The sequence below is a fragment of the Pan troglodytes genome, chromosome 2 (genome assembly GCF_028858775.2).
Source record: "Pan troglodytes isolate AG18354 chromosome 2, NHGRI_mPanTro3-v2.0_pri, whole genome shotgun sequence".
Lineage (NCBI taxonomy): Eukaryota > Metazoa > Chordata > Mammalia > Primates > Hominidae > Pan > Pan troglodytes.
In genome coordinates this window covers 68058594-68073134 of record NC_086015.1, presented here as the reverse complement: position 1 = coordinate 68073134, position 14541 = coordinate 68058594, and the positions used below count along the sequence as shown (strand labels likewise).

General features: G+C 42.5%; 1 protein-coding gene across 5 annotated transcripts in view; it reads left to right on the top strand.

Annotated features, from left to right (window-relative positions):
- PRICKLE2 (prickle planar cell polarity protein 2) overlaps positions 1-8962 on the top strand; it is a 351644-nt gene extending 342682 nt beyond the window's left edge. For all 5 annotated transcript variants that reach the window (XM_009445784.5, XM_009445783.4, XM_009445785.4 and 2 more), the window contains one exon: positions 2909-8962. In XM_009445784.5, the coding sequence (XP_009444059.1) occupies positions 2909-3783 (875 nt within the window). In that variant the 3' untranslated portion in view covers positions 3784-8962. The remainder of the gene's footprint in view (positions 1-2908) is intronic.
- The last annotated feature ends 5579 nt before the right edge of the window (positions 8963-14541 follow it).

Here is a 14541-nt window from a genome sequence, read left to right as displayed (position 1 = left end):
CCACAGTAAATTTAGCATAATACTTTTATCTATTGCCCATGTTCCATTTTTTTTTCAGTTGACTAAAAGTTATCCTTTATAGAGGCAGTCTCTAGCCTTTTTGGCACCAGGGACCGGTTTTATGGAAGATAATTTTTCCACAGACTGGGGCCAGGGGGTGGGGATGGCTTTGGGATGGTTCAAGTGCATTACATTTATTATGTACTTTATTTCTATTATTACTACATTGTAATATATACTGAAATAATTACACAACTCACTTTAAGGTAGAGTCAGTGGGAGACCTGAGCTTGTTTTCCTGCAACTAGACAGTCCCATCTAGGGGTAATGGGAGACAGTTATGGATCATCAGGCATGAGATTCTCATAAGGAGCACACAACCTAGATCCTGCATGAGCAGTTCACAATAGGGTTTACACTCCTATGAGAATCTAATGCTGCTGCTGATCTGTCAGGAGGCAGAGGTCAGGCAGTAGTTGGAGCAATGGGGAGTGGCTGTACATACAGATGAAGCTTCCCTTGCTGACCACTCACCTCCTGCTGTGTGGCCCTGCTCCTAACCAGTCTGTAGCCTGAGGTCTGGGAACCCCTACTTTATAGCATTTATTTTTCCTACAGAGCAGGTTCCAGTCCAGGATCAGGTATTATATGTAATTGCCATGTGTCCCTCGTACCCTTTCATCTAGAACATTCTCTCAGTCTTGTCTGGTCTTAAGACTACAGTCCCTTTTTTCATAACGAATGTCCCTCCTTTTGGCATCTGTCTAATGTTTCCTCCCGAATACATTCAGGAAATACATTCTCGACTGGAATACTACATAAGGGATAGTGTGCCCTTCTCAGTACATCTCAACTGGAGGCATGCAGGGTGCAGTTGCATCTCACCAGGGATGTTAAGTTTGAACTTAAGGTCAAGGTGTTGTCTGATTTTACCTTTGTTTAGTTACTAATTCTTCCCTTGCAACTAATAAGCAATGTGTAGGGAAACACTTTAAAACAATGCTCTCTCCCATCAAATTTTACCCCCTAAATTTAGCACACTTTTTGATTCTTGTGTGAAGCACTCTACCTCCAATGGTTATAAAATGACTTTCCAAATCTGGCACCCCCTTCCTTCTTGTGAACTTACTCTACTGACAGCGGTTGGCATTCCACTATACATAGAGCCCTGTCTTTTCCCCATTTGTATATTTATTTATGTTTTTATTTATCTGCTATCAGCATGGACTTGTGAATTCCTATTTGTTTCAGTGGTTTATAAATCATTACTTCACTTAAATATTTTAGTGCTCAAATTGTTCAGATTTGGCCAGTGGGGGCCCCTTCAAGTTAGGCCCTGTGTCCTTCTGACAAACCCCTGCCATATCTTATTTTTAATACTTTCTCACTTTATGGCATAACAAGATCCTGGTTCTTTTAATTTCCTTGCCTTTATCCTGGAATTGGCCATTTTTCTAAAGAGCCTAGATTCCTTTTAGTGGGGAATGGTAGAAAAAACCACAATATATTTATCCATTTTCCTGATAATTGACATTTGAGTTGTTTCCATTTCTGGGCTATTACAAGAAAGCTTCTCTGAGTACCCTTGTCCATTTCTTGGACCTTCTTACTAACTTCTGTTGAATATATAACCAAGAGTGAAGATGGAGAATTGTGGAGTTTCTACTCTTGGTCGTACACCCAACAGAAATTCATAAGTCCACAAAAAATGGCCAAGGATATTCAGAGCGGCTTTATTTATAATTCATATATGTATATGTGTATTTAGCTTTAGTAAATATTGCCAAGTAATTTTGCAAAGTGCTCGTAACACTGCTTTAGGTTTTGTCACGGAAGAGGAAGTTGGAGGCCCCAGTAGGAGACAGGAATAATCAGTAGCAGGGGTGATAATGGGCCATTGCAATCCAAAGGCATGTTGTCTATGACCAGAAATGGCAAATTGCTGATCCTTGCAATATGTAATGAGTGGAAAATGCTGAGACTTTGCCACCTGGCCCATTCTTAAACATCTCCTTAGAGAGCTCTGCTTGAAAATGAGCAAAATGGAAGTTACTGCAGTCAGTATCTGCCACTACCTTCAAAATGGTTTTCATCTCAGGGATGCCAAGAGCTCATTTGACAGCAGTTAAGAAATGGAGGTCCATTGCTGGGGCACCCACTGTTTGAGAGCATCAGACCCACTGCTTTACTTTTGAAAGTCCCTCCCCATGCGACTGAGAGGTCCCCTGGGGTCCCACACACATCTTCTGGCTGCTAGAGACCCATTTACAACCTTGGAGCATTCACTGAATGGTCTGAGAGAGTAAATATTTCTCTATCTATACCTAGGGAGTCACTTAGTGTCCAAGACACTTTTGATAGGGAGCCACCTGCCACTTAGGGACAGCAGGCAAAGCAGGAAACCGCTGCAGGCTAACAGAGAAGTGAACTGGCCCAATATTGTGGAACCAGTGTTTGGTATTGCCAGAAACAGCTTGGGCATGATCCAGCCTCTATAGCTTAAAGTTTGCTCATCCAAAATATCTGTCCTACAGAGCTTATAGTGCATGATTAGAATCAAAAATGTAATTAAAGTACTTTGCAAAGTGAAACTCCAAATAGAGGAAGCATCATACATAAGATACACAGTGGGCTCTTAGTAACTTTGATGAGCCTTTGGAGGAACTAGTAACTGGTAAAATACATCTCTGGAAGCATTTTAAGCAAGTGCCCCCTCTAGGTAGATAGTGACCTACTGTGGAGTGGAGAGAACCCCCTCACAGGCACATGTGCCCCCTGAGAGGGCCTTTGTGCAGTACACAACTTCACAACGGTATATAATGACCCTAGATAGATGACCAGCAGTGACAGTGATACCCATTGCTGCACATCTCTATTAATCTCTGTGGTCCCCTCCTCTCTTCCCCAGGCCTCTCTGCTGATGGTGGTGCCAAGCGCCAGGAGCACCTATCCCGATTTTCCATGCCTGACCTCAGCAAAGACTCTGGAATGAATGTGTCTGAGAAGCTGAGCAACATGGGCACTCTTAACTCGTCCATGCAGTTCCGGAGCGCAGAGTCAGTTCGCAGCCTGCTCTCTGCCCAGCAGTACCAGGAGATGGAGGGAAACCTCCACCAGCTCAGCAACCCCATTGGCTACAGAGACCTGCAGTCCCACGGAAGGATGCATCAGAGCTTTGATTTTGATGGAGGGATGGCGGGCAGCAAGCTGCCAGGGCAGGAGGGCGTGAGGATCCAGCCCATGAGCGAACGCACCCGGAGAAGAGCTACTTCACGCGACGACAACCGCCGTTTCCGACCTCACAGGTCCAGGCGTTCCCGACGCTCTCGCTCCGACAACGCCCTCCACCTGGCCAGCGAACGCGAGGCCATCTCCCGGTTAAAAGATAGGCCCCCTCTGAGAGCCAGGGAGGACTATGACCAATTTATGCGCCAGCGGAGCTTCCAGGAGAGCATGGGGCATGGGTCCCGGAGGGACCTGTACGGCCAGTGCCCTAGGACTGTGTCGGACCTGGCTTTGCAGAATGCCTTTGGGGACCGCTGGGGACCCTACTTCGCCGAGTATGATTGGTGTTCCACCTGCTCCTCCTCTTCAGAGTCTGACAACGAGGGCTATTTCCTAGGAGAACCCATCCCCCAGCCAGCGCGCCTGCGATACGTCACAAGCGATGAGCTGCTGCACAAATACAGCTCCTACGGCCTCCCCAAATCTTCCACATTAGGTGGCAGAGGACAGTTGCACAGCAGGAAAAGACAGAAGAGCAAAAACTGTATCATTTCTTAATATGATTGGGATCAGGGAATGGGAGAAGATGGGAGCTAAGAATGTAAAGTCAGAAACTTGCACTGTTTTAAAGGTTAAAGCGCTTTTGGGGGTGGCTTATGGGGGAGAAAAGGGAAAATGCTGTCAGTAGATGGAGGCAAGGTTACAGATTGACTCAATAGGTAGTCACAGTTCTTGGCATGTTGAATATTATTTGCACATTTCACTTTGGAAACACAGTAGACTCTATCGAGGCCAGGGTTGGTCACTTCCTTCCCATCAGTTCTGTGTTAAGTTGCCATCTCTCAAGATGGTAAATTGTTTCCTGCTCGCTTTTATCCTCTCTGGTTCTCTTACTTTTAGGACCCTTTTTTCAGTAAGTAATTTGTTTATTAGCCAGGACCCAAGACTAAGTTATTTACATGTCCATTGTAAATGCAATGTAAATGAGAGTTCTGATAAAATATTTTTGTATTTTGTAATATCAAAGGAATTTCTATATCGTAGGACTCAGTGGGGACTTGCATGCACATCCACCATTGTCTCTGAGTAGTATTGAAATGTGGCCCGGTACCACCTTTTTTTTTTTTTTTTCTATACAAATTTGTTACATGTCAGTGAGACCTTTTTCAAAGGAACATATTCAATTTGGCTTTTTGTGGCTGAAAAAACGTAACTATTAGACCCAAAGCATTTTATGCTCCGTTCCATCTTAAGGAGCCATCCTTAAGTCTGCTCCCACCCTCAGTAGAATTTATTTTCTACAAAGTGGTAGTAATTTTTTTTAAATTGCAAATGTAATTTTTGCCAATTAGAGAAACCAACCGGTGTCAGTAAAATTCTGTGAGAAATGCCATCCCTGCTGGGAATGTTGAAGTTACTTAATGTTGATCTATCCCTTGGGGAAAGTAAAAGTGACTGTGAGTGGTGCCGTTGTGTGATGTCAGCATGACGTTGTTTTGAATGTGGCATTATGTTCTGGTGCTCATGTTTCCTGGATTGTATTATCTGCTTTCCTTTACCAAGGCAGACAGAACTGCTGCCTTAGCCTGACAACCGGTTGTCCTCAAAGCAAATGAACTTAAGCATTTGGGATTGAGGGACAGAAGGATTCTGAGGGGGCTCTGCGAGGGACGGTGTGTGACATGTCATGCCTGGAGAAGGAACAAGGCTATTTGAAACCAGAAGGCAGGTCAAGGGTAGAAGATAAAGGAGAATCTGAAGGCAGGTCAGGGAAAAGAAGAACTGGAAATGAAACAGAGGACAGGTGACAACCACCTCGAAGAGCTCCCAGAGATTGTAGAAAGAGTCCAGTGTAACCAGCTTAGTAACCAGAGTATCTGGATTACCCAGGAAGGTTGAGCTGCTGAGATTTCAGTGGTGCAATGTCTTTAAAAAAACAGGCTTTGTTGGGAGGGTATTTCCATTTTGAACTTTGAGGACTGTTGGTCAGAAAATGGGCTCAAAAGTGAGTTTGCTTAATGAAGACATTTAACGGTTGTGCTGTTTATAGTAAAATAAAACTCCCTACCTTGCTTCAGTTAAAAATGAAGCACTTGGTTTCTTCCATCCTCCTCCTCCCCTTAATGGATTGTGGCAGTTGAAATAATCCATCGGAGGACCCACCTGTAGTGAGATGTACTGTCGATGTAGTGCCCGGTGTATCTCAGTGGCCATCTGCCATGGTGAGGTGAGCGTGATCTCTTTTCAGTATAGTAGTTAACATTTTCTAGTATTTTTTATGGAGAGAATGTCAAAAGTGGCATTTCAGACCCCGTCCCAGATGGGTCTGAGGAAAGGAAGGCTGTAAAGGACATGGTAATGGCACTCCATTCGGGATGTATTAAAATAATTTGCTTTTCAGGTATTAATATGACATTTGTCATTGTCACTGATTTTTTTAAAAAAGCAATGCACATGTTGGTTGTGGCTGTTTTCCGCATGCTATCTTCATATCTAAATGCTTCATTAATTATCCGAGCCTCCGGAGAATTAACTCTATTACGTTTGTATAGTAAGTTTGTAAACTGCTTGGCAAACTGATTAAGAAATAATTTGCAATACCGTGCTACTAAAGTGGCAGGTTTCTGGTAGAAATTGTGCGAGTCCAATTTGGAGTTTTAAGTTCCTTGATTGATGAAACTAAAAAGGCAATTTTGGAAAAAGAGAGGGGGAAAAGTAGATCACTTATCTTAGCAAACGGTTGAAAATATGTCTGTCCTCTGTGGCCCCAAATCCAGTGAAAGAAATTCTCCCAGTAAAAGTTGCTTCCTAACTCTGTTTTTCTCAGAATACCTCTTACCTTTCTCAAAGAAAGCTTCAACCACCATCAGCAGAAAGAAGGTGGCCTAAAAACTGACACATGGCCAGTGCCCAGAGGGGTCTGGAGGCATAAGTCTAGATGCCCAGAGAGCATCCAGGCACTGAACTGCTCAGAGCTTGAGATGAAATGACATACAAGCTTCAGGGTAAAACTGTCTACTAGCAAGATGACCTCCCTCTATTCTACCATTGCAGATTTCTTCTGACCCCAAATGCAACCTTACAGAGAATGCTGAATGAGGAAGGCCAATTCCTTACAATGATGGCAGAACCTCCAAGCGAATGCCCTATTGAGGAGAAGGACATCATTGTATTTGGAATTCTGCCTGCTAGTGATAGCTCACACATCACATCCCAGAATCCCACTCCCAATGCATTCTTTCCTGAGGCAAGAACTTAAGGTCCTCACCTAATTCCTCCATCACAACCATGAACTCTTATTGGACAAGCTCCTCCTGTGAGTGGGGCCTGTACTCACTTCCTCTTAGATCATAATTCCATCTTCAACAGACTGATTTCCAGAATAGTAATCTTTTTCCAGTGTTCTCTCTTCTCCAATGCCCTGGTTGTTATTTTTCCCACCTCTCCTAGTATTGATCTTCTTGTCTTTTGGTTAGAACTGCAACTTCGGAGTTGAGTTCATTTCCTATTGCTGCTCAATTCAGTAGCAACATAGCTGGCTTGTTCCCAGACCCAGGAAGTATAAGTCATTGACAGTTTCCCGAGTGGCTCTGCCAATCCATACCACCCTTGGTACTGTGAAAAGGCTTCTTGGCAGCCAGGTGGCATTGAGGATGGTATTCAGGGCGCTTTCCTTCTGTCATATAGTTGTGGGATCTCTACCAAGTGTGAAGGTGAATGAGGTAAGGGAGATCAGAACCATGCTTCCTGGTTTTTCATACGTCCAAGGAAGAAGTCCTGGTGTGGGTTGTTTGACACCTTCTTTCCACTTTCACCTTTTATTTTTTATTCCTTCCTTTCTACGCCCGACCAGTCGAGCAAATGAGCAATTTTGTGTTTCTAATACAGGATCTGGAAGTAGTGCTTTCTAATCCTCATTTCCTGTAGGATGTTCCTGCACTATAACAAGATTATGTTTTCTTCCTTCTGCAGCAGCTTTCTGCTTCTTGGGTACTACTAGCTATTGTTCAATTCAGGTGAGGCCTGTGATGACATATATGTAGCATGTGCTCTGCGCTCCCTGCAAGCTGAGCAGATACAACCAATGCATCACTGTATACTCTTGCTGAGAATGTGGATGCAGCCTCACAGATCTTTGCAACACTCCAACCAGCCAGGACCAGTTGATCAGAACTGATCTTATTGGTCTGATAACCAATCTTATGTGTGAACTGATTCATATCTGTCTTTCCACTCTTGGTTCTCTTGCCATAGAACAAAAACAGTTTAGGAAGCATAATTACGAACATTTAGGAACCAATATGTATAAGTAATTCAGAGACTCCAATTCACCCGCCCCTCCCCCATCCCAGGTTGTGGAGGCTCGAGGAAGCTGACTTCTTAGGCTAAAGGACAAAAAAATCTCTTTACCTCCTTTGCCATGTTCATGTTCTCTGCCAATTACTATAGGCAGTCTCCATTTTGCAGAGGTGAGATAAGACTTCATCTTATTCTACATGTAATCCCACCTTCTAACAAAAAATAAATAAATATTTAAATTCCAAGGAGAAGTGTTCTTTGTGTATTTCTAGCAGAAAACAGATGCTTAAGCCTAAGAAGGAAGATCCGTCCATGACAAAGGAAAGTGGAAAACTGAACCAGTTATCTGAATACTTCATGCCAGGACAGTTGCTATTAGCAACTGTTTTGCACCTTCAGGGCTTTAAAATGGGCTCTGCAGACAGCATTTGCATAAGCAAGACTCAGTAGCCAAGCCTCCACTGCCAATTGTTGAAGGCAGTTTCAGATCGCCACCTTTTGAGGTACATTTCTTTAAGCACAAGAGAAGTAGAAATGGCCTTTGCCTTGTCTCCAGTGGTTTGTCCCTCTGGTGCCTCAGCAGACACCAGAGCTTATTCTTATGACCATTTGGAAGTAGTCTTCAAAGTAAAGATCAAGAAAAAATTGGATTCTTTTTCCATTTTCTCATAATAGTAGCCTAGTCAACACAAGACTCCCATAAAATATGACTCACTATTGGGAGCCATACTATTTTATAAGCTTACTTCCTGCCGACAGAACTAGCTTTCCTCAAGGAAATATAAAGGAGGGGAAAGTCACATAGTGTTAGGAAAACATTTCTGTGTTTTGAATAACGATGAATCCATAGGATAGAGAAAAATCTTCTTGTTCTATTCTGAGAGTTCTCTGAGATATCCCTTCACTCTGCTCGGCATTTGGCCATTGATATTCAACAGGTCACTGACCACGCTTTTCTAAATTTTTCAGAGAGAGTTACTTACCAATAAGGTCTGTTCTTAAACCTACCTAGTTGATTTTCACATCTTTCCATAAAGTGTCATGATTCAATCATAGACCCTGACTTAACATTGTAAGGACTATGAGTCCTCCATTTTTTTAATTAATTTTTTTTTAGCAAATTAGGACTTCGGCAGGTTTTCCTCTCCTAAACTCATTCTTTCCTCCACAGGATTGCTTTGTCCATCTCCTGCTTTCATTTCAAGTGCATAAACAAAACCTCAAAGGGCCTGGGAAGGTGAGGCAGGCCAGAGTCTGTGTTCTGTGTTGAGTGTCAAGCTATTTGTTAAGAAGGTCTGCAACAGGCCTTTGGTGTGGGCTCTGCCAGAGACTGTTCTGAACACTTTGCTTGAGATCTGTGCCCTGTAAAATGGATATGATGTTTTACTGATGTCTGTAATACATTTGTAAACTTCCAATAAAATTTGAATAAAAGAAATGTTGCCATTCTTCTCAGCCCTCCCTCACTTTCCAGATTTTAGGGGTGGTCTCTGCCTTTGAGCACTTCAACAAAGAAAAGAAAGGACACAGGTATGGAGGGATGAGTTTTACTATGAAATATTAACCTGATTGTTTAAATCAGGGTTTCTAAACCTCAGCAATATTGACGTCTTGTGCTAGTTAATTCTCGGTTGCAGAGGGCTGTCCTGTGCATTGTAGGATGTTTAGCAACATCGCTGACCTCTACTCACTAGATGCCAGTAGCAGCCCCCAGAAACTGTGACAACTAAAAATGTCTCCCATCACAACCATTAGGATGGCAATTATTAAAAATAACAACAAATGTGGGTGAGGATGTGGAGCAATTGGAACACTTGTACACTGTTGGTGGGAATGTAAAATGATGCAGTGCTGTGGAAAACGGTATGGCAGTTCCTCAAAAAAAATTAAAAATAGAATTACTACCATATGCTACTTCTGGGCTATTCCCAAAAGAATTGACAGCAGGGTCTCCAAAGAGATACTTGTACACCCATATTCATAAAAGCAGCATTCACAATATCCAAAAAGTGGGAGCAACCCAAATGTCCACTGATGGATGAATGTGTAAACAAGATGTGGTGTATACATACAATGGAATATTATTCAGCCTTAAAACGGAAGGAAATTCTGACACATGCTACAACATGGATGAACCTTGAGGACATTTTGCTAAGTGAGATAAGCCAGTCACAAAAAGACAAGTGTATGATTCCATTTATCTGAGGCACCTAGAGTCAAATTCATAGAGACAGAATGTAGAAGAGTGATTGGTTGTCAGGGACTGAAGGGAGGAGGGAATGGGGAATTACTATTTAATGGGTATAGAGTTTCATTATGGCAAGATGAAAAGAGTTCTGGAGACGGGTTGCAGAACAATGCAGATGAACTTAATACTACTGAACTGTACACTTAAAAGTGGTTAAGATGGTAAATTTTATATTATGTTTATTTAACCACAATTTAAAATGTCTCCACACATTGTCAATGTCTCCTGAGGGCAAAATTGCCCCTTGTTGAGAACCACTGGTTTCAATGCATTGCCTTCTTAGTGTCTTTGTTCCTTGAGAATTCTTGAAACTGATTCCTATCCAGGCCACACAGTTAATTTTCAGTTATTAGCAAGAATTGAAACCAGCAGATGACCCAAAAATATTTGTGTTTGCTTTTAAGCAAATAATAAGTCGTCTGTCTGGAGAATTACATCCATGTCTGTGTTCTGGTTAGGGCAGCATTAACACTGACTGGGAGCCAGGACCAAGGCAGCATGTAAATTCAATTTCCCCGTGTCTGATCCACAACATTAGGGAGTTGCTGGATGCTATAATATCATCTATTCATTCATTCAACAAATATTTATCAAAAGGCTTTCTCTAGCCAGGAACTGTTCTAGGTGCTTGGAATACAATAATGTGCAAAACAAACAAAAATCCCTACCTTAAAGGAGTTTACAAACTTTACTTTCAACTAGGCAAGACATTTGGAATAGTAAGTAGTCTTACCCACCCTAACTAATCACAAGGACTTGGGAGTGGCAGACAACAAGAGTTGTTTCATTGTAAGACATTCTAAGAGCTTTTGAATAAAAACTTGAACTGGAAATGGCAATTGTGCCTGTTCTGCTTACAGACATGCCATAGAGCATGGCCTGCAGGCAACCATGGTTTTTAACATACAGCCTCCCTGTTTCCCCTCTTCAGCCAAAATGATTGTAGTCAAGTATAGCACCCTACCAGCAATCTTATAAGCACGATAAGCTGGACTTATCAGATTCGATCTCTCAAGAATACAGGCTGGGCACAGTGGTTCATGTCTATAATCCCAGCACTTTGGGAGGCTGAGGCGGGAGGATCACTTGAGGCCAGGAGTTCAAGACCAGCCTGAGCAACATAGCAAGACCCGCCCCCGCCCCCATCGCCTCCATCTCTATGGAAAAAAAACAAAAACAAAAACCAGTAGCTGGCATAATGGTGCAAACCTGTAGTCCCAGGTACTGAGGAGGCTGAAGCAGGAAGATAACTTGAGGCCGCAATGACTCATGACTGTGCCACTGCACTCCAGTTTGGGTGACACAGCAAGAGACTTTGTCTCTAATAAGATTAAATAAGATTATAAACTAAGAAATTCTGAGAGAATGAGGCAGCTGGCAGTGGGAGTGGAAGCTAAGAGAATGTATGGACTCCAGGAGGTGGAGTCCAGCACAGGAGCAACAAGGTAAGAGGAAGGATGAGGAAGCAGAAGCAACAAATAAGCAAAAGTCTAGGCTGAGAGCAGATCTAAGAGCAAAGACAAGAGATCAGAATGGACCCAGAGGAGCTGGTCCTCAGGACTTCCTCACCTCCAAACAGATCCTAGTTCCTGCCGTGGAGGTACCCCTCTAGGGTTACCATTTGATTTTGGTCCTTCACATACCCCTCCCCACTGTGCCTATGTATTGTGACAATACATACCTATGTAACCTCTTTGGGCTCAAGAGTTCCTTGCAATCCCAATTAAAACATATGAAGGATCCCATATGCACTAAATGCCAGTTGTGCACCTTTTATTTCGGCCCCATGTTCCTTTAACATTTTAAATGTCATCTCAGCCACTTGCTACTTGTTGATCTTGGGAAATGTCCATATCCTCTTTGAGCCTCAGTTCTTAATCTATTAAATGAGATAATAACAGAAGAGTCATTATTGGGTTATTGTGTGGATGTACTGGAATAATACGTGTAAAGCTCTTAGTGCTACCTGTCATTATAAAAGCTCAACACACATTAGCTATTGTTATTACTATCATTAGTATTTCTAGTCTACCCAAAGAGAGATGCTGGCAAGAACTAGATACCAGTGGTATCTAATCTAATAATGCTCTTATCTTTTTTTATTATACGCATTAAATAGGATTTAAAGACATTCAAGGAAGGTCTGAATCTTCACTACGTGTAAAAAATGCCCACTGAACTTACTGAAAACTCCTCATCCTCCTGAAAGACGTTCTGGTTCAGTGGATCTGAGGTAGAGCCCCAGAATCTGCTTTTATAACAGTGCCCTTTATATCTTTATGATCTAGGTGGTTTGAGAATCACAGCTCAAGAAATTCTGCCTTGGCATTTCTTATTTTCTTCCAAGTCTCTGAAACAAATAAACACATGATGCAGTATTTTTGCTCCATAGCTTAGGCCTGGGTTCTTTTCTCACCACCAGGAAGGATTGGGCACGCACACACTCGAAGAGTGAGTTAGGCAAGAAGTTTGATTGAGTGATGCAATAGCTCTTGGTGGGGAGGGGATGCAGGGGTGGTCCCCCTACCTGAAGGCAGGAGAGTTCCCAATATCACTGAGCCATATCTAGTCTAAGAATGCTCTTATCTTTTTTTAATGTAAGCATTAGATAGGATTTAGAGACATTGGAGGAAGGCCTGAATCTTTACTACATGTAAAAAATGCCCGCAGAACTTAATGAAAACTCCTTGTCCTCCTCAAAGAGGTTCTGGTTCAGTGGATCTGAGGTTTTTTATGGGCTCAGAATAAGGAGTGCATCCTGATTGGTTTGTGAGTAGGCAAAAAAGGGTAAAGCAAAGACATCACTCAAGGTGGGCACGATAGCGTAGAAAACCAATTAGGAAAGGGTAGGTATATGTAAAATAGGTGAAGGGTGGGGAACAATCAGAGGAAAGCGGCCAGGCACAGTGGCTCACGCCTATAATCCCAGCACTTCAGGAGGCTGAGGCAGGCAGATCACCTGAGGTCAGGAGTTTGAGACCAGCCTGGCCAACATGGCAAAACCTCATCTCCACTAAAAATACAAAAATTACCCAGGTATGATGGCACATCCCTGTAATCCCAGCTACTTGGGAGGCTGAGACAAGAGCCTGAGACAACCCAGGAGGCGGAGCTTGCAGTGAGCTGAGATTGCACCACTGCACTCCAACCTGGGTGACAGAGCAGGATTCCATCTCACAAAAAAAAAAAAAAAAAAAATATCAGGGGAAAATGTGCCAAGTTCGAAGGCAGTTTCTCAATCCAGTTCGAGGATTTACCCGGGGCTATTTCCGGCTTGAAAGTGGGGTTTTGCTGGAGACCCACCCTTATCTGCCTAGACATTTGTCTGCCTCCTGCCCCTATCACAAACAAACAAACAAAAACACATCCCCTAGTCCCTGATGCTTCAAGAGAACTTAACAAGCTTATTAGTTTGAATAAAGAAACTTGAGCCAGTGACTTCCATTCCAATTCTGGAGGATCTGGAGTGGGTTCACTTTTTTTCAGGAGTGGCAGTCATCAAAAAAGGAACATACTTCAATTGGCTTTAATTTTTATGATAGATGTATACCACTGTTGCACTGAAGAAGAGAGTGAGCTTATTGTAAAACACAGTCTAACAATTATGTTTGAATTTGAGAATTGCTACTTGGGCTCATAGCCAATGGTTTTCACACATCAAAATTAACTGGGTAGATTATGTACAATTCAGGATCCCCAGCCCCATCCCTAGAGAGTCTGATTCAGCAGGGCCCTGGGTCATCACATTTTTCATAAACATTTGGAGATCTAGGGCCACCCCTCTCACCATGGGAAAGTCTTTATTTTCTGTGAGTCCTTGTATGCTAAGGGCTCAGTCCTGTTTGTGTTATAGAGCTTTGGGGTTGAAGGGTCTGCTTCTCAAATACTCATCTGCCCTGTGTGTAAAGTGGATACTGGTTTTACTTTTAGCTTAGAATGAGAAACACCAGCCCCTTTGGAAAACCCATCCCAGCCTAAATTCTAAATATAGCTAATTTTGACGGAGACAGACATCCAGTCATGAACCTAAAAAGGAAAGCTCATTAGTAGATGCAATAGATAAATAAAGGCAAACACAGCCTGAAGTTTAGGGGGAAATGGTTAAGCTATTAAATGACACAATTATACCCAGCAGGAGATGAGATGATTTAAGAGCTTTCTCAGCAAAATACTAGCAGATACTTGTTTCCTCTGCTTGGCCGGCTGATTCTGAAGATAAAACAGATCATCAGGCCTGATGGATGGCCTTGTGTCCTTAACACACAAGAAGTTCACAAACAGATGGGTCTAGAAATACTAGAAAGTAAACTGAATAACCTAAAGAATTTGGGCCATAAAGGGCGATTTTTTTAGGCTAGGTTCTTTGGATTTTAAGTAATCAAAACTTACTTCGAACTAACTTGGGCCACAAAAAAAAAAAAACAAAAAAAGGAATGTTTGTTTCAAAGATACCGCGTATCTTGCAAGAAGCTAGGGGAAACAGTTTCTTGAGGGCCTGGAGCCCAAAATAGAAAAGCCACCAAGAGATCAGAAAGTTTCTACCCTAAGTTTTAAAGCTCAGCTTCTCTTCCATAGTCTGCTTAATCTTTTCCCTTTATTACTTTGCTTTTTCAGCTTTGGGGAACTCATGGACATATGTGGTTCTCCACAGCTCCCAAGTTGCCATCTTCTTCATTTAATATCTTATTCTCAAAAAATACTCTGATTGGCCCAGTTGGTGTCAGGTACTCATTCCTGGTCTGATCAACCAGTGTTGGAACAGGGGTGAA